The sequence below is a fragment of the Homalodisca vitripennis genome, chromosome 4 (genome assembly GCF_021130785.1).
Source record: "Homalodisca vitripennis isolate AUS2020 chromosome 4, UT_GWSS_2.1, whole genome shotgun sequence".
Lineage (NCBI taxonomy): Eukaryota > Metazoa > Arthropoda > Insecta > Hemiptera > Cicadellidae > Homalodisca > Homalodisca vitripennis.
Window position 1 is genome coordinate 99720180 of NC_060210.1, and position 21069 is coordinate 99741248.

The 21069-nt window shown below is 31.1% G+C and overlaps 1 protein-coding gene across 1 annotated transcript in view; it reads right to left on the reverse strand.

Annotated features, from left to right (window-relative positions):
* Window positions 1–2632: 2632 nt before the first annotated feature.
* LOC124359835 (1-acyl-sn-glycerol-3-phosphate acyltransferase beta-like) overlaps window positions 2633–21069 on the reverse strand; it is an 80300-nt gene continuing 61863 nt past the window's right edge. The window contains exons 2-6 of the mRNA XM_046812910.1: window positions 10796–11030; window positions 9608–9741; window positions 8766–8947; window positions 6062–6230; window positions 2633–3750 (exon numbers count right to left, since the gene is read on the reverse strand). Coding sequence (XP_046668866.1) covers window positions 3593–3750; window positions 6062–6230; window positions 8766–8947; window positions 9608–9741; window positions 10796–11028 — 876 coding nt within the window. The 5' untranslated portion in view covers window positions 11029–11030 and the 3' untranslated portion in view covers window positions 2633–3592. The remainder of the gene's footprint in view (window positions 3751–6061; window positions 6231–8765; window positions 8948–9607; window positions 9742–10795; window positions 11031–21069) is intronic.

Genomic DNA, 21069 nt, shown 5'->3' on the forward strand with positions numbered 1-21069 from the left:
TACTGATCCATGATGTATTAACCCATAGTTTTAATTGCAGTTGAGCATGTCCCTCAAAATATCATTTTGTAGTTGAAATCTAAATTTGACATTAAAAGAGAATATGTGAAATAAAAGAGTACAATGTGGAATGCCAGTTTTTATTATTTCAATAAATATTCTTGAGTTGTTTTTCACACTCTTTGTGAATATTTTTTCTTTATTGATTTTATAGAGATCAAAGTAGTTATATGGAATCAATCAGATCTGGTCAATATGGAATATATTTGATCTTTCCAGATAGTTGGCAGTTCACTGTTTATAAGATTGGTTCATGAAATGAGCAGAGTTTTCTCCTTGTTTCTTAACACAAGAGTTCTGTTAAGTGCATAAAGCAGAAAAGCAGAAATGAGAGTTCTTCATGGCAAATTGTTTCATCTACAGTTTTAAACACAAACAACTCATGTATTGATGTAGTTATCAAGTATCAAAATAAAGATGAAAGCCATGAACATCTACTAGGTTAGCATATTTCATAGTTTTAAGAAAGATATATGACTGTAGTTATAAACTATTGACTAGTCAACTGTAGCATGATTATGTGTATAGTTTGTGTATTTAATGTCATACTGAAATCTTGTATTATTATGTCTGTACTATGTGTTACCATGATATTAAAAGCTTGTTGAACAATCCTTTGAGTGTTTATTCTTAGATCCTTTGAGTGCTAGGAAATAAGGTAGATAACTTCATGTTCCTACTCAATGAATGTTAATCGATGGTTGTGTTGGTCGAGGGCCATGGAAATCCTCTCACTCACAACAGTCAGAAACTTTCCACGGGTAAACCTGTTGCTAAAACTGCACCATCACAACTTAAACCTGGTGCTATAATAGCGAGGTGTATTTTTGCTGTATAAAAAGTAAAATTCCATGTTATTAATAGTTGTTTGCTACAAGTTTTATAACTTAAAGAGGAATCACTGAATTTCCTTGATAGTTTTCAGACACTACTTTGGAAGAGCTGGAAGCGACAATCACAGCTCTGTAAGAAGGAATGGCAGCCTAAATGGACAGACTTTTTAAGTAGTGGTCCAAAAGAAAGAACTTGGCTCCTGATTGTTTACTAGAATTGTTGACTTTTAACTTAACAGGATTATTACGACAGAAAGTGGCAGTCTGACTCCCACTCCTCTTCCTTGGTTATTGGTACTAAGTAACAATGCAACCCTTGATTTATGCTGCAAAGAAGCCTAAGAGAATGTGACAAGGTTTTGTCAAACCTCGAATTAACTGACCACATTTGACATTGGTGCAGTGTAGCGGATACAGTGGTTATCACGAGATAATCAAATCATGCAATGTCGAGCATGGTTGCTACTTAGACGGGTGACTGCTGAGTGATCCTGTGCTTGCAAGCAGTCCACCTGCCCGACCATTGGTGGTGGTTTGGAAGTCGCCTATAAGCCGTTGGTCCCCTGTTTAAGTATTAGAGAGAGCTTCTTAGCCCTAATTCTTCTTGCAAAATAAGACTTTACCTTGCTTTACAAAGGTTGGCTGAGGGTCAGACATTCATCCACAGACTGCCAGTCACCTAAAAAGATATTAATTTTCATCCAAAAACGTATGAATATTGGGATGCGTTCAATGGTAAAATGTTTAATATTTAACAGATTGAGTGCCATAGTGTTGACTTCCATATGGTATAAATTACCAGCACCGAATATGTTGAAGATTTATTACCATAATGTTAATACTGTACTACATTATTCTGTTCATCTAACTGTATCACCATATTCAGTAACTTCAAAATTATCGATGTATGAATATTTTGTATTCTTTTTCTTCCTTTTTTATGTTTTGCTGTATAGCTGTGCCATTTTCTTGCAGCTGACAAATGTAGAACTCAGTATTGTTTATGTAAATTTATAGGTTTTTACAACATAATGATTGTGTTTTGGTGTAAAGTGATAAAACTTTGGTTGCTAAACACACTGTAAGTAAGTTCAGATTTCAGCTAGTTGCTGCTAAGTGAGAAAGGTATGCAAGTAGATCTTTTCGGTGTGCATAAAATCATTATTATGAATTTGAACATTAAGTTTTTAAAAATGAGAAAAGAAATAATTTTGTTACTGTTGACAACACTAACTGTTAACGAGTACGACACTTTATTGTCTGTTCTAAATTTTTTGTCAGCAGTATTGTTTTATTTATGGCCTGTACTACAATGCATATTCTCACATACATGTATTGTATGAGAATATCAATTAGACTTGTATGGTCTCTTACGAGATATAATTTTGAAAAATAATGTATTTAAGCTATTACACACCAATCTATTATGAATCAGTATTATATTTCTGATAGTGCAAACAGACCCGCTGAGCTCTCAGTGGTTTTCTGCCTAAAACCAAATTACACTTTGTGTGCATTGCTTTGTGATTTCGTTTGTGATGGCCATGGATTCAGTGGTCAATATAATTAACAGAAACAAAAGGAAAACTGTATACAAAGGCAGACTTGAGTTTTGCAGCAGATTCTCAAGTCTTTCAATCAAATTGGAAACCCAAACTAACCAGTTTACTCAAGGTTAAATAAATAATTAAGCATGTTTTATTATATTTTATACAAAATTATATATATCACAATCTGTTATTGAAATAATACTAATAAATTAATACTGTACATCAAAACCAATTATTTATAATACATTAAATGAAGTATTAATACAAATACATAATAAAAATAATTTACACTTCTATTCATTACATTTCTAAAGATTTACAAAATTGAAACATTATATGCAATGGCAAAAATTGAAGAGAAATCTATAATTTTAGAATTTAACCTATTACTAAAACACACTTATAATAGGTACTAATTTGTTATTTCTCTTAATGAGGAAATGTATCATAATTAATTAAAATATTGTTTGTGTATAAAAGGCAAGAAAAAATAATAGCATTTATTTGATTAAGTTAAAAATAAGTAGCACTACTTTGTTTCTTTTATATCTCCAATATAATTATCTTTTTAGTGCAAGTATATCCTTCCTACCAAGTATATCCTCATCATACCATCAGTGCTATGAGTAGTGTAACAGTTATAAGTATTATGTAATAATGTATAAGTATACATCCAATACCACCAAGAATGAAAACCTTCTAGAGAACATTAATAATGTTGAATAGTTTTGATTTGGCATTTCATTCTTCTCGTACTTGGGCTCCTCGTTGGACATATCTGTAAAAGTTCATGATCTTTTTTATTCTCAAATTGATCGATGAAGAAGACATTTAATTGACCAAGAGATCATTGAAAATGGCAATGACTTTATTGAGGCATCTTGTAACCAATTAATTCTTATTTTAATGTTCAATTGTATCATATTCAACTTTCACATTGTTAATTTTATTGCACAAAAGCAAATAAAAGCTATTTAACAAACATAGATGGCTCGCAACAAAATATTGATTAAGTCATAGATCATTATCAAAATGTGACTGGTGTTGTACAAATGTACTAAGTATTACATACAAAATAATGTCTACAAAATGCACATTATCTTCCCATCTTGTCGTATAATAATACATTTTAAACTGTTATGTCTGGAATCACGTTTTAAAAGGTCCATATTTGAGATCGATTTCTATTTTCAACTTTTGAAATTCTTCCTCCATAATTGCTTGTGTTTTTTCTAACAGCATGTCCAAATCAGCCATTGTTTTCCCCTTAGTGGAGATAGGCGGCAGAGTTGACATGATAATTTTACCTGAAACAAATGATACTTATGTTTAAAATTGGATTATTAACCTAATTTATATTTAAGATAGTAATCTACCAAAGAAAAATACTGATTTATTAAGAAAAAATTTAAATGTTTCTTTGTGATTATATCAAAGATGAATGGTAAAAATTTTGAAAAATATATGTAATGCATGTTCAACATTAGTTGAAGATCAGTTAGAACTTTGTATACAAGAAAATGTTAACGTAAATCGCTTAAGTAACTTACAGATTATCAAAGCATGATTTCAGTTATAAGTTCTGATAATGCAAACAGTAATAATGTTTAATGTAGTTAAGTTACTAAATGAAGTTTCATTTTCCATTTAATTCTTTTAACTGTAATCTCTTTACACTGAGCGTATGATTTTTTTAATGGAATACTTTTGATGCAGTTTAGGTACATTTGAAGACATATGATATTACAAAAAAATATGCAATAAGTGGTATAATAAAAGTTATTAAAAATCTTCACAAAGCTGTACATAATTGGAAGCCATATTAAATTTGTATCTGTATAAAAAGTTTTACCAACTAATGTTAAAAGCTGCTACAATAAAAATAAAAATTAATAACTGAATGACATAATTTAGTGAAAAACGTCATAATGTAACGGAAAAATTGAAATTCCACCATTTATATAGACTGAGATGAGACCAATGTGATGTCTGCAATATTATTACTAAGAGGTAGCAATGATATCATGGTAATGTTTTTAACAAATACATTTTAATTTTTGTGACGTGGATATTCTTGTATTGGTAAATATAGAGAGTTCTAAAGACCTAGTAGAAAAACTATGCATTGTATCAGTTTAATAAAACTTTTCTCTGAATAAACATTGTATCTGTATTTTTAAAGTACAACAGATTAGTTGTTTTCATAATTATTTAAATAATGAGTCTGAGGTGAATATTTTCCTAAACATTATACATCATTATAAAATTGAGTTTGAGGTGGCTTTTTGCCCTCTCTTAATATATGAAAGCTGGACTTCCAATACATTGGTATTTTGACTTTACCACAATCAGAATTCACATAAATTTGATAGTGCAGTATCAACTTATAGAGAATTAGATGGGCTGTAGCTCAAAAGCTATTGTAATTATATTTTTTGGAAAATATGTTATTTTGAATGGTAAGTTGAACTGTTTAATTCTCTCCCAGAGCTTTTGATAGAACTGAATCTTCCTACTTGTGTGATAATCAATATATTTACTCATAGATTTATAATATACATGGTGTTGCAGACCATGGCTACTGACTACATGTACCTGCCAAATCAAATTGAAATGGGATATTTCTTCTAACTGTAACTTCACATTTTTAACTCTGAAGAACTTAATTAAATTATTATTATTGTCATTACAGTCTGATTTTCTTTTATTTCAAGTTTTGCCACATCTCCCACTGTTTTTAAATGGAGAAAGAAAAACGGATTTTATACAGATTTTTTATAGTCTTTTTAATTATTTAAGAACATTGTTGTGACACAGAATTATATGGTGCAGTGGTTTAAATGATTTGTAACTTCAATATTATCAAAGAAATTAAAATATGACATTGTCATATTCCCACTAACAATTATAATTTAGCTTTCTTCATTTCTATTTTACCTTTTTCATTGAAACTGGTGGATACCACTAGATATATTTCCTTTGATCTCTTTGATGTATTTTTATTTTTCATCTTTATGATATGATACCAGTTTGTGTTTAAATAAATGTAAAATGCTGTTTATTGAAATTGGAATTGATAGATAACATTATCCTAAACGAAAGATATTAGAACACTTATGACTGGGTATGTTACTGTTATCATACTCAAATGACATTTTCAGTTTGTCTTTGCTTCAGTGCTCTTCATTATGTTGGGGATGCCTTATTCTAATGCTGAGACATCTGATTTGCTGATGGTGTTAAGAGAGAGTGTTTAAAACTTTTCTGCAACTGCTAAATTGTAAGCAGAATGATACCAAAAGAGAACATCACTCACTCAAGTTGTTTCAAAGGCTTGCAGATTATTTTTGAGAGACTGGGGTTGTTCATTCTGATAATAATAAATGTAATTCCACAGTAAGGACAGTTGTGGAAGAGCTACAGATACTTCAGCTACTATTGACCAAAACACAAGATTCAACCAGAAGACTAACACTGACCCTGACTAAATAACCTTGCTAATTAATTGTCTTATCTTTAATTTTTTTATGAATTGCAACAATTCTTTATCATTCAAGAAATAATAGTTCTTGCAATACATTTGTATTGTGATAACTACATTATCATTATGTAATGTACCTTTATAAAATGTTTTCTTGGCAGAGTTGATAAAGTAGTATGGAGAGTATACTACTGGAATAATGGGTATCTGAGCTTCTATTGCCATTCGAAATGCTCCTTTCTTAAATGGCAGTAGAGATTCCCCCTTCCTGTTGCGCGTCCCTTCTGGAAACATCACTATCTTCATCTGTAAGTACATTACCAAAGAATAATAAAAAATAACAATCATAAATATTATTTTATACAACTTGATACTGCTGAGTCAGAGTGTAGTTCCGTTATTACTGAGTAGAAGATGGCAGGTCAGAAGCAAACCTGTGATGTTAACCTATGTAATAAAACATTTTGTCTTTTACCTTAGTGTTGGCCTTAGCCAGAGTCAGTACTGCTGCTCCTAGAATATACAGAATGCATTATGAAAGTAATGAGCGTGTTCTGGCAAAAAACAGATTTATTCATCCGATTGTTACAAATGGTTAAAATTCTTCAAAATAGTCTCCTCCTGTATCAATATACCTGCGGAGACGATTCTACTACGCCTGGAAAGCACCCTGGAACTCCTTGACTGGAATGCCTCTCAGGAACCTTTTAACTTCATCTTGGATGTTCTCCACAGACTTCCGTGCTTCCCTTCAATTCTCTCTTCACTCGGGGGAACAAAATAAAATCACACAGACCCATGTCAAGGCTGTAAAGAGGCTGGGGCACCAAGGGGGTCTTGTTCTGGGTCAGGTAGTTAGTAATGATGAAGACCATGTGGCTGGGGGCGTTGTCTTGGTGTAGCTTGAAGATGTCTTTGATCTCAGGTTGAACACGCGTGATCTGGCATTTCAGTCTCTTTAGCACCTCCAGGTAAATGGCTACGTTGATAGTTTATTCTTGTGGTAGAAACTCAAAATGGACGATCCCTCAAACATGTACTGAAAATGTTGACAAGTTCAGGGTGTCAGCGATTACCTGGATTAACCAACGGTCTGAACTCAAAAACTTCGTGCACACACTAAATGTTTTCATCAATTCGAGCTGTTGTTGGATGTCCAGAATGAGGCTTGTCGGTGAGCTCCTTGAAGGTCTTGTGCTACTTTCTGCATTGAAATCTCAAAATGTATTCCTTCTTAAAGGCCTCTCAAAGCATTTGATAACTTTCCGTGGCATTCCTCCCAAGCCGCACACAAATAATCGTGTATTGGTGTTCAAGCAAGCGCTCCATCGTGCTGTGACACAATAAAAAAAAACAGACTTCGTGCAAAGACACGTCCTACCACTCGAGAACAAAATGAGATCGGGCGCGTTTGGAAGGGATGTGCTACAAACATTTATTTTTAACCAATATATCTTTATTGTAAGCCTCTAATACCACAATTAAAATCTGTAATAACAGTATAAAACAGACAATATAAATACAAGACATACTCAAATAATTCTTTTTTTGTACTACTTCTTGCTGTAAGTGAAAGAATGATAAGTAAAATTTTATAAACAAAGTTATAAAACTCTATATAATATGAAAATCAATAATCCATATTTTCCAATGAATATTGGAGATGCCAGAAATTAATTGTGGGCTGAGAGTTGAGGATATATCAGCCATCAACACAAGCTGCACCTGTGTGTAGTTCATTAGTGGCATTATTTATAACTCATAATTAATTTTGTCAACTTCGCTATTATAGGCTTTATCCCAAGAAACAAAAATGTTAGTACAGCCAGATGTAAGATAGAATTAAATATCAAAAGTGCAAAGCAATTACATCCCATGCATGTGTAATCATGTCAGGAATTTACATATATGTCTAGAATATTGTTTTTAATGTGCAGTGTAGAAGACTTGTATGTTATGAATTTTAATATTTTGTATACATCTACTTAAGGCACTCGTATGCTTCTTGACTATTAAATAGTCATTAATGTTTTAAAAACTTTAAAAGGGAAGAAACTAACATAAATTACCAACTCTGTATTGTACATAGTTTTGAGTGGGGGTGATCCCTGGGATCTGTCAATGATAGAGGACCTACAGCATTTGAGTTTTCCAGAATATAAATTAGTTGCTGGGGTTAAGACTTGGATTTTGCCATTTCCCTCTTAAATTTGATGTGTTTATGTACTATATATATATATATATATATATATATATATATATATATATATATATATAAAACATACATGAAACAATTTATTTTATAAAACTGTCATCTTTGATACATTAATACTAGTTTTCCAATACATCCTTGTAATATCAGAAAGAAAAACAAGTTCGCACTTTATCACTACAATCTTGAGTTTTACACTACCTACAGAAAAACTACCTATGTTGGGGCAAAATTTCTGAACAATTTACCTGACAGGATAAAGAATGAAAAGAATATTTTTTATATTTCAGAAAAACTTAAGGAATTACCTAGTTAATAGTGTACTTTATTCGATTGATGAGTTTTACAATTAATTGTTTTATGCATGCATTAATTTGTAAAACAATTATTTCAGCTTGTTAATTAAGTTACCATAGTCCTAATTTGATTGTAATAAACCATGCACAATGTGACACTACTACCTTTATAACTTTATACAATGTATGGCTAAAGAGAATTGAAATTGAAAACTGAAAATAACATTGAGAATCTCTCAGGTGACCGATCCTCTTTGTGAGTTTTGGGTTCAATTTGTTAAGGTGATAATCTTTGATAGATAACTCATATTATATCTATACCATTTTACTTACATTGTTTTTCTTTACTCTTTCGATTGACTCCATGAGCTTTGTGTTTGACTGTCTCCCATTTTTTCTGTCTATGAAGATGACACCAGAGAGCCAAAGTGTGAGTCCAAATGGCCAGTAGTAAAAAACTTCTTTCCTCGCCACGGCCCAAGCTTTCTGTAGAGTCGGCCCAATCACTAAGAGTCCTGAAAGGAAAAAGATTAACAGAATGTTAATTTATTGTTCTTTATGGTTTCATTTTTTGCATACCCTTTTATAGAAGTGTCTGATGTAAAAGTCTAGCAAACAAAATAACTTTCCAATATATATGTGGAAATATCTAATTTAAGTTACACCCGCACTTGATTCTCCATGTCTGATCTTTGATATGTAAGTGTTTAAAAGCAAGTTCAAAATAAAGGTACTTTTATTTTAGTCATTAACATTTGATACATTGAAATTGATTGAAGTTAAAGACATTAACTCCATTATTAACACATAGACTAAATTCTGAGATTATAAAGCTACTCAGATAATTAATTACTGTTTGTTAAAAAAGCAAAAAGTAACAATTAAGTCATATATTACTCTATGGTTATGATCTTGGTACAACTTAGGGTTACGAAGTGCATTAGTATGTGTCAAGATTATTGTTTTAAAGCTATTAACTACTTCCAAATTTGTTTAACGAATTTTCAATTTTCAATTACATTGAATACTCACATGCTCATAAACATTAAAATCCAGATTACTGTGTCTTTCACTATACTTCTCGGTTAGAATTCAATTTTTCAGGAACCTTGAAACGTTCTCGGTAATGTAATAAACTACATTCACTTCAAGCCATAGGAAAGCTCTGTACGTACCCATCACATCAAAAATAGATTGGTGAGTAGCTGTAATAACAGCAGCCTGATCCTTAGCGAGGTACTTGCCTCCTCGTAGCTCCCATTTGATGCCGAGCAGTCGTGCTAGCATCACAGCTGGCTGAGAGGCAAATCTAAGTGATTACAACACTCTATGAGTACAATATTGAATTATATACAGAGTGTCCCACAAAGAGGTTTAAACGTTTGATTTTATATTACTTGCCCATTTATGCACCGAACATTTTCAAACTCTACACAATTAATAAAGTAGGTTTTAAAAATATTCTCTAAAAATTAAAGCTCCCTAACAATTGTAGAAACAAATTGGTGACATACTGAAAATTTTACCATTTTCCTTCCTATAAAAATTAATTTCTTGAATTACCTGATTTGATTTGATTACAATGACTGGGAATAGTTATGAACAGGTTTGAAATAAACAAGTCTTGTCTCATTTTACGGCTCCAGAAATGGATCAAGCAATCTTCCAACAAGATGGTGCTTCTCATTTCGCAAATTCTGTCAAGTGATTACTAAATGACAGCCTTCATGGCCGTTGGATTGGTCGTGGAAGTGATTTTTTAGATTGGCCACCCCGATCCCCAGATTAAACTGTGTGTGATTTCTTTCTATGGGGTTTCTTAAAGGAACAAGTTTATACTCGTAACTTCAATAATGATGAGGAATTAAAACAAATTGAAGAGGAATTTCTCCGTGTACCGCAGAATTTCCTAGTAAGAGCTTATGATTCATTTGTTAAAGCGCTGTTATCAGTGTGTTGATGTGGATGGATTAGAGTTTGAATAATTGTGAATTGTAATTATAAGTAATAAGTAATTTTTTTAAACCAAAAACACTGGTTTTTTACTGTTTTTAAAGTATAGTTTTTTAAAATGCCACCATTTTGTTTCAGCAATTGCTAGAGAGCTGAAATTTTCACGGAATATTTTAAAAACCTATTTAACGAATTGTGTACAGTTTGAAAGTGTTCGGTGCATAAATGGGTAAGTAATATAAAATCAAACGTTTAAACCTCTTCGTGGGACACTCGGTATGTGTCATTTCCTATATTAAGTAAAAATAACACTATAATTCTTAACATTAGTTGGCCTTATCTGTTTTGGAGAAACTGTATATTCTTATTACTGAAATTCTAATTTATAACAGATTAAAATATTGTCTTACAATATGTTTGCGGGATCATGAAACCTCAGAAGCAAGAAGGGCATATAGATGACAGAAATGGTAGAAGCAGTCATGATGTAACAGAAGTAGCAACCATAGTACCGGAGTTTGGAGTTGTGGAACAGAGATACTAACAGGTCTACCACAACCACAGCAACTAGAAGCTTTAGGTACCATGACACCAGGCTGCGGCAAAAGCCCACCATGTACACGTAACATGTTTCTAACTGCATTTCTGCTGGAACAGACATGATCATGAAATTTATGATGTGTTGACAGTACTGTAGTTGATACAAATTCAAAGTAGTGTTAATATTAATATTGTAGTACTCTGAGAATACAGTAGATGTATTATATGAACGTTACTGTCCCTTCAGTTTACCAAGGTAATACTTTTCCTGCCAAGTGGTCTGGTCTCAGTAATGGTGGAGTAGAGTCAGCTTGTGCAAGCTCTGGTAATATGTGTGTTATATCAACATCTCCCTCACTACAGTATATTAAAACGTTCTGATGTATTTCTAATAATTTAATGAAAAACATCATTTTTTTTCTTTATTGGCGCTAACTATTTGTATAAACCCTTGTTTTAACGAAGAAGTGTTTCCAACTATTTTAAAACATACAAAAGTCGGCTCCATTTATAAAAACTGTCTTAGAGATAGACCTGAGAGCTATAGGCCTGTCACATTGATTCCAGTATTGTCAAAAGTATTTGAAGTTTTAGTATAAGCCAGCTAAGTCCTGGTCTTGGAAATTTATAGAATTCTTTGTCTGATTCCAGACTTATGCGTGTCACAACGCTTTGGTATGATTTCTTTATTTTAACCTAGTTTGTAATTATGTGTTAGGTTAGTTATTTACCTGAAGAAGAGATCAGATTTCAGATCTTGAAACATAGTGTTACTGATTTTTTGTATCACTGAACAATGGCAAATGTCCGGAAAAATCCTGTTTCCTTCACATTGAGTTATTGTCAAAAGAAACAGAAGTTAAGTGTTGTAGCCCAAGGCCTCTGTTTTGGACCCTTTTTTTGTTTTTAATATCAATTAACAACTTGCATTGTTAATTAAATACATTAAAAACTTTATATGCAGATGATACCACTTTTTTAATCAGCCAAAATATAAATCAACCAAAAGAAATTGTTCATAAAACTGATATTTCACAGTTTTATATCAAATGGATTCCTATTAAATAAAGAAAAATTAAAAAGTTTAGCTTAAGATGAGTTGGCGTTGAAGATGAGGGTTTAGCAAGTAAAGTAAAGTTTTTGGGGATTTTCCTTGATAATAAATTGAGTTGGGATACACATGTGGATTATATAGCTTCACAATTCTCAAGAACAACTTATTTTTTAAGACGTCTTATGGTTTTTGTCGTAAAAACTATGTAAGAACTGCCTAGTTGTCCTATTCCAGTCTATTCTGAGGTATGGTCTCATGCTATGGGATAATATTGCAGTAGGATAAATAAAATTTTAACCGCTCAAAAAAAGCTGTAAGAATTATTTCAGAGTCAAACCACTTATACCACTTTAGGCCCTTTTTCATAGCTCAGGAAATACCTACAGTAACAAATTTATATATTTTTTATTTTGTAGTGTTATAAAAAATTCAGTTAAATTAGACTTCAGATCCAATTTTATAACTATAATACCAGGAATCTAAAACATCTAGTAATTTGATTTAACTGTGTTACTTAAACCATGAACAGTCTCAAAGTAACTTCATTAAAAGTTTTAAATAAATTAATGCCATTGTTTGAAAAACAACCTGACTTAATTTTCAGAAAGAAGCTTTATAGGTTCTAGTTAATCGTTTCTACAGCCTTCAAGAGTGTCTTGCAGTTGGTAAAATTGCTTTTTGATAATGGTTTACCCTTTAATGTTATTAGTCTTCACTTTTTACTAGTTGCTTTTTTCATGTTATTTTAAATTACTCTATAAGCTCTAGTTGTTATTTTTTCATACTTATTGTTAGTTAATTTATAAATATTTATTAATTGTTGAACTTGTTGCTTTGTTCATGAATACTATTGTTTTAAATATTTTAATTACCATTTAATTCTGGTAATAATTTATTTGAACTAATTAATACTGTTGTTTCAACAACCCTCTTTATATCTTAACATATATGAAATTATATAAAGTATAAATTTTAAATGTAATAGTTTATATGTTTGTATAAACCATGAACAATCTCTAGTGCATGAAAGTTATAAGTATATCTAGACTTGGCTTTGTGTTGTAATGCTGACATTAATACTTGTAAAAAGGCTCATAACAACAAATTGATTGATTATACAATATACTAAGTTATTACTTTGTCTCCCTAGTTGCAGGGGTTCCTGTAATGAGTGATGCAGTAGAAAATAAATGTGTTTTATCCATGCTACTCTAACAATACTATACCACGTTAACACTCCCCCTCCCCCCCAGTGGTACAGGTCTCATGGTGTTACAGCAAAGTCAGCATATGCAAACTCTAGGAATGTATGTACTATAAAAATATTTGTAAGTTGTAGTATAATTAAAATATAAACGTTTAAATCTATAGTATACACATTGTGTAATTATCAATAACAATTGAAATCTTCTAGCATCTGCCTCATCACTTTGATATCTTTAAAAAAAATTTCTTTTGATGTTAAACCTAAACATTTTCTAATTCAATTTATTAACTCTGACAATTTTTGCTATGTTCAAAATGTTTGCTCGGATCTTCAGAAACAATGGGAAATAAGTCATGAAATGGAAAGAATGCAAGACACGATTTAGTCTAGTGAGTACGTTGTCTGCATTTCTCTGGTAGATACAAATAAATCTCACTTGACCTCTGGCTTTTCTCCAAAAGCCTTGACAATTTGAGGTCTACCTTCAACATTGCAACAAAAGTTCTAACTTAACTATAACACAAGATAATAACATTCAATAATACAACTAATGGTAAACCTTTTTTACAAATCTAGTACATTTTAAAACTAAATTATTCACTGTAAGATGCATATGGCAAACGCAGGACTTATTTTAAACTATCAAGTTACTACCAAACACATTCTGTTGGTCATAAATTTTCTGAGTATCATTTACAAAAATTATATTTTTGGAAATAATAAATTCTGTACTCAGAAAAAATAAAAATAAGTTTAAAGTTAAAATATTAAAAGTTAATAATTTTGAAAATAAGTTATATTTGATTTAAAGTATCATATACACATTTCAAATATTTCATTGTGAAACCACAGACTACAATTTATAAAACAACAAACAAAATGTAGGTACTTTAAATTGCTTTTTTTATTTTTCGTTTGTAAACCTCAAACCTATTGTAAAAGAAGCTGAAGAATTTAGTAAGGGGTATAAACAAAAATTACTTTAAATCAAGATGACTTTAATTAACCATTTTTATTTAATGGGTGTATTATTTATTATCATTACATAATATTTCTAACTGTTTGAATACAAAATGTTGATCTACTGCACAAGATATACTCTGCTAATGAAGAATGGTATGAAGGAGACTTGTGAAATGAATCACTGACACATCATCCACAACAGACTTAGCCGTAACCGATTGTCATTCATGCCAATATCCACATTACTTATGTAACAGTCCTGTCCTTAGCTCAGACAATCCTATTGTAGACGATCTATTAATACACTCTTGGTTCTCAATCAATTAATATGCTCTGGAAGCTGTCTCAGCCAAGGAGATCTGATGCTTGTCAAGGCGAGAGTACTTGAACCATTAAAAACTGTTTATTTGAAAGATGAGAATACCTGGAAGAACATCTTTAGAATTTAACTGACCACACTATTTTAAAATCAATATATAGGTGATTCTGATTAACATTTTCCTGATAGTTTGAAAGAATACACAAACATTAAAGTTTCGATAGATTTATAAGAAAGTTGAACTTATTGGTTAGAAGGATAGCTTAGTAAACAAACATTAAAGTCTTTCATCTATTTTTTGATGGATTTATAAAAATGAAAGCTGAACTTATTGGTTAGAAGGAGAGCTTAATACAAAAATATTAAAGTTGTTCCTCTCTTTTTTGATGGATTTATAAAAAGAAAACTGAAATTATTGGTTAGAAGGAGAGCTTAGTACACAAACATTAAAGTTGTTCCTCTCTTTTTTGATGGATTTATAAAAATGAAAGGTGAACTTATTGGTTAGAAGGAGAGCTTAGTACACAAACATTAAAGTTGTTCCTCTCTTTTTTGATGGATTTATAAAAATGAAAGCTGAACTTATTGGTTGGAAGGAGAGTTTAGTACACAAACGTTAAAGTTGTTCCTCTATTTTTTTGATGGATTTATAAAAAGAAATCTGAACTTATTGGTTAGAAGGAGAGCTTAGTGACTAAAATTAAAGTGTTCCTATCCTTTTTGATGGAAAACATTTTTACACTTCTTTTGAAGTAATATATAACTTTTTAAAATTAAAAAATGTATTTTCTTCACAATTACAATAGAATAATATATGTAGCATGTTTTCATTTTGGAAATTTGCTTATGTAATTATTTTATTTTACTCTACTTGTCCTACATACATAAACTGATCATTATTTTAGATCTGATTCTAGTGTTCTCTTGCTGATCAACAATGATTTTTTAATACTCTCTAAATATTGTTCGGCCACAGTTTATACTTTAGAAATGTGGGGTATAAAACTTGTGGGTGTACAGTAATAGTAAGATTGACTGAAAATCATAGAGAACAAAAAATGAGTAGGATTACAAAAGAATGCACAGTTGACCGGATGTGTTAGATTTCTAGCTGCAGTTGTCATTATGTGTTGATAGTATGCTATAAATGTTTTCATCCATCACTTTTATCAAAATTTAATTTATTGTAAAATTTTATAAAGGTTTTCCATTATGTAAAAAAAGTATTCATTATTATGTATTTAATCCTAAAAGAGTCTTTTAAACTCTTTCTGTATATATGTGTGTAGTTCCAAAAACCAAACAAATCTTCACATTTTTGTTAAAGTTAGCATATTATCAGTTAATTTGTTAATATATTTTATTTTATTTTAAAAATATTTAAGTTTTGAGTCATTTAATTGGTAGTGTGATGATAAACAATGGAATGTAAATTGTGCTATCCTTGAGATATATGCTACAAGGAAACCTATTTCAGACTTATTTAATGAGACTGTAGTGGCTCGAATCGTATGTGTGTGTGTGTGTATTTTTACCATTAAAACGTTTATTGTAATATTACTTTATTGAATTAAACAACATATTCATACAATTACCCTAAAAACTGGATTTTTTTAAAGTTTCAGATTACCCGTGTCATCTCTCATCAAATATTAAAAGGTACAATCATCTTTAAAAAATAATGTTCGTACAGTTTTAATCACACAAACTACACACATAATAATTATTTTTATTACCAAAAGCTAATAGTAGGAGATGCTATTTATCTCAAATAAACCCAACATAATAGAGCAGTAACATATTTGATGTTTGATCAACTTTTTAGAAATTAGATGCACATTATTTATTAACCCCAATTTCCAGTAATAAGAGCTATTAATCAAAGAGTATTAAATTTTAAATTCTTTAATCTGGCAATAGTTATCTTTGAATGAAAACCAGTGGTACCAGTTCTGCCTGTCATATTGCATATGCTGATCTTGACCTAATCTACATGACATGAAAGTAAGTAAAATGGATGTAATTGACCTGCTTTAAGAGCTTCACTGCAACAAGACTCTTGGACCGACTTTAGAGCAGACAGAGTAGTGGTGATGTACTTCCGCCACAGTTAATGTGTTGTACTATAATACACCTCTGGCTATATTATACATTGTTGACATCATCATTGTGGTACGACTCTTATTTCGACTTCTAGCAGCCGGAGTAGTGGTGATGTGCTTCGCAGTTAATGTGTTAAACAAACAGTTTGAAGCTTAAAGCAATCTCAATCCAAATTAATTCCACCATTGATTGGGTGTCTCATTAATGTAAGCACATTTCATCTTTATTCTATAACATAAAACATATAAAAGAAAGATTTTAAGAGGTTTCTGATTTTTTTAATAGAAATTAATTTTTTAAAGAAACCATACAAATTATGATTTTTTTAAATAAAAGAAAAGTAAATCAAGACCAATTATAGTAAATCAGTATATGTAGATCTATGTAGTATGTAGTAGTTTATATGGACTTATGCAGGTTAAAGTTTTTGTGTAGTAGTACATATAACCCATATATACCCTAAAGTGCTAGTAATTCAAAAGAAAGCTGTGAGAACTTTAACGGATACAACTGTGTTAGATCATTGTAAACCTTTGTTTGTAAATATTGGTGTTTTAACTGTTAAAGTATTTATGAGTTAGTAGATGTAAGAAAAATGTCACATATGGTTTTGAAAAGAAATTATATTCATCACTACAATACAGAAATAAAGATAAGTTAAATAGAGATGGAGATAGATTAACCATGAATTACTCCACAACCTTGGGTATTGAAATGTTTAATTTGTTGCCTTTTGCTTTTCAAATTTTACCATGTCAGGTTTTTAGTAATATATTGTACTGGAAAAAAATAGGCCCTTCTGTAATATTTGTTAGCTATGATATTGTTTACAAGGATTTTTAATTTTTGAATAGGCTAGTAATTTAAGCTTTAATATTTGATGAAGCCTATTGTGATTTTATTGAACATTATTAATACCCGATAGATTGTCTACTGTCTATTCTTAAATAAGTTTTATCATTTGTTCAGTTTATAATGACAAGAACATTGTACAACACATATTTATGGGAGGGGAAGGAAGTAATAATAGAAATTTTAGTAGAAGATTGAAAAATCTAAAAAAGTGATTACAACAAAGGTAGATTATTTACAACTCCAGGTCAAAGTCAAGTGTACCCATCTATATATGTAATAGATATTTTTGCTTATATCCCCAAATACCAAAAGAGATGCTTAAACAATCATAGCACCTATTTTAATGCGTAAAAAGTATTTAAAACATAAAATAAGTGTAATACCTGAGGGACATAATTATTCTAGATTCAAATTTCACTACTTTTTCCACATTTACCACTAGTAAAGTCTTTTTGGGGACATTTTAAAAGACTAAAAAGTGGAATCACCCTGCAGACCACCCTTGCGAATATATTAAACAGCTGCTAAGTAAAAATTTCAAACCAAGATCTATTTTCCTATGTTATGTTATAAAAGCAAAGTATAATCAGCATTATAAAACGAAATATATTTAGTTTTTTGTAGATGTTCCTTGTTTATTGGAATTGTCTATTTAAACAATTATAAATAAAAAGGGAATCAGCTTCTTAAACTAAAAATCAAATTTTATTTTGGTGAGGCTTTTTGCTCCCAAGGCAGTATCATCGGACCCATTCAGTTATGTGATTTCACTTCCTCGAAAGCAAAAGGCTTCACAGAAATAAAATTGAATGTAGAAGATGAAGAAACTGTTTGATTTTTTAGTTAAAGAATTATTTTTTTTATTTTTCTTTTAACACAAACCCTTCCTTTATAACTCTTAACAGAGACATAAATTTGTGGCTTAGATGCCTATTTGGACATGCTTATACGGGTTTGTTTCTTATTTTTTGACTGGCATTTTATAATTACAGTTAATATTTTTCGAAATTATAAAATAAAACATGAGTTTCTGTAAAGAGTTAAATTGGAGTTTTGATCTTGAATATCCAGAAAACAAATAAGGGTAAACAATGACCAGTTTGTGTCAAAATGTTTGTTTTTTGTTTCTTTCTCAATAAAGCATCAAACTGTAAGGAGAGGAGATTGCCGTGTGAAAAGTTCCATTTAAGGGGATGCCGTTCTTTCGAGAGACTTTCATCAAAATATTATATATGGCAAAAATTAAGTCATACTGTTTGAGATAAATGACATAGTTTTACTTGTTTAAGCTATCAGTGGAAAATTATTATCAAGAGATCGGAATTAACTTGTATACCTTTTGTGTCGGACTAACTTTTGCATGCGATGGTATATACAAAACGGCAATCTTAACTGAAAATAAATAAAAGTCTTAGAAATACAACTGAACTATTGTTGAATAGGTAAAGGAATGAATGTTTATTGGACTCTGGATTGTTTAAAGTATGTGATAAAAAATTAGGGTACGATTTTAAACATATTTAAATCAAAATCACAAAATTAGAATATGTGATATCAATGGAGTATATACAGTTTTAAACAATGATGTTATGTTGGGTTATATTTATATTTTATTTAAATTCTATTTTAACATTATTAGCAACTCTGCAGAGGAAACACATTTTTTATACTGTTCTAAACATGGCTGTCGATGATGTTTTGACACTGAAACCGGTTTGGGCATAAATAATACAAGATAATAAAAACAAGGACTGGGTAAGTTATCCTTTAATCGTATTTATCGTTGTAAAAAACTGCTTTCAATAACCAGTCTCATTGAAAATAATTTAAACATATATACAAACGCAAATAATAACATCAACGCTAAGCTAATAGTATGCCAAAAGTTAATAATGCTAATAGTATCCCGTCTCGCGGATCCGGTAGCTGGCTGGACACATTGATCCTATCAGAGTAAAGATGGTTGGTTTCTCTTGGAATAGGTGTGGTTGCCGCGGTAGGGTAATGTTTTGCTTGAATCCTGCAATTCAAGAGATGGTCGCAGGCACCTATTGGTGGTTTAAACAATATTACTTTCATTTCTACAGTGCCACGGTACGCGCTGCTTTTAAAGATTGTTGGAACTTTCTACTGAATTATACGTAACCGATTATCTTTCCGAACTGCACTCCGGCTTAGTAAGTAAGCAACAGCCGGCGGGTGTTAGTGGCGGTTTGTTTTATTATATAAATGTTACACCCAGCCCTTTTTATCGTTACCGGTACCCTAAGTAAGATAATACGTTTTCGCACTTTTGATATGTTATTTGAAATTATTATTTTTTGACAAAGTAAAGCTTGTTTATGTTCAAAGATGAACTATAAGAATAAATAGGAAAGGTTGAATCGGGTCTTTTACAAAATTGATACTCTTAGTTAGCCATAAATAAGTGCAAAATAAATAATAGAACACATTCGAAGTCAGAAATATATATATATATATCAACAAACATTGAATCGCAAAAAGTACTTGCTCCGCCGGGAGTCGAACCCGGATCTCTCACTTGCCGGGTGAATGTGCTTTTATATATATATATAAGCGACAAATATTCTAAAATTATGATATAATCGTTAGATTGCCGCTATTGTAATAATCATTCTCGTCGAGAAAACACGTAAGGGGCGTTTACCCTCTAATTCTTACGCGGGACTTTTCGTTTGGGAAAGACATCACTGCGTAGCACATTTTTTCTGAACACGTGTCGAACGTATGTTTCTTGTTCTACAGGCCAGTAAGGATTTCTTAGTAAGTTTTGTTTTGGTGTAAATTAGTTTGCACAGGACGATACTGTTGGCGGTAAATGGGATATCAGATTTTCAACAAATGCGTTCCAAATTTCTTTAGGACCCAAAAGATATTATCCAAAGAACCAATATGTCTTCCTCCTTGCTTCTGATATACTGTCACGACATTCCTCTGCTAGATATACCCTTGTGTTTGATATTTGTGTACCACATCGACGTGTAAGATGAACCCACATTTAACAGTTCTAGCTGAGAGAAAAACGTATCTGATATACTGTCACGACATTCCTCTGCTAGATATACCCTTGTGTTTGATATTTGTGTACCATATCGACGTGTAAGATGAACCCACATTTAACAGTTCTAGCTGATAGGAAAACGTATCTGATATACTGTCACGACATTCCTCTGCTAGATATACCCTTGTGTTTGATATTTGTGTACCACATCGACGTGTAAGATGAACCCACATTTAACAGTTCTAGCTGACAGGAAAACGTATCTGATATACTGTCACGACATTCCTCTGCTAGATATACCCTTGTGTTTGATATTTGTGTACCACATCGACGTGAAAGATGAACCCACATTTAACAGTTCTAGCTGATAGGAAAACGTATCTGATATCCTATTGTGTAATACTGAGCATCTAACTAATTATTTTAACTATTGAAGTCAATTTATATTAGTTTTGAATTTCTCTTCTACTTTGAGCATCATACTTCATCATAAATCCTGCTCGTGTTTAATATAAGCAGGGCAAGTCATTGAAGGTATGAAGCTTAAAATAAAGAGCGTTGCCCTTCTTGGACAAAGCAGGTTAAGTAATCATAATCATAGAGAAAAAATAAGATCATAGT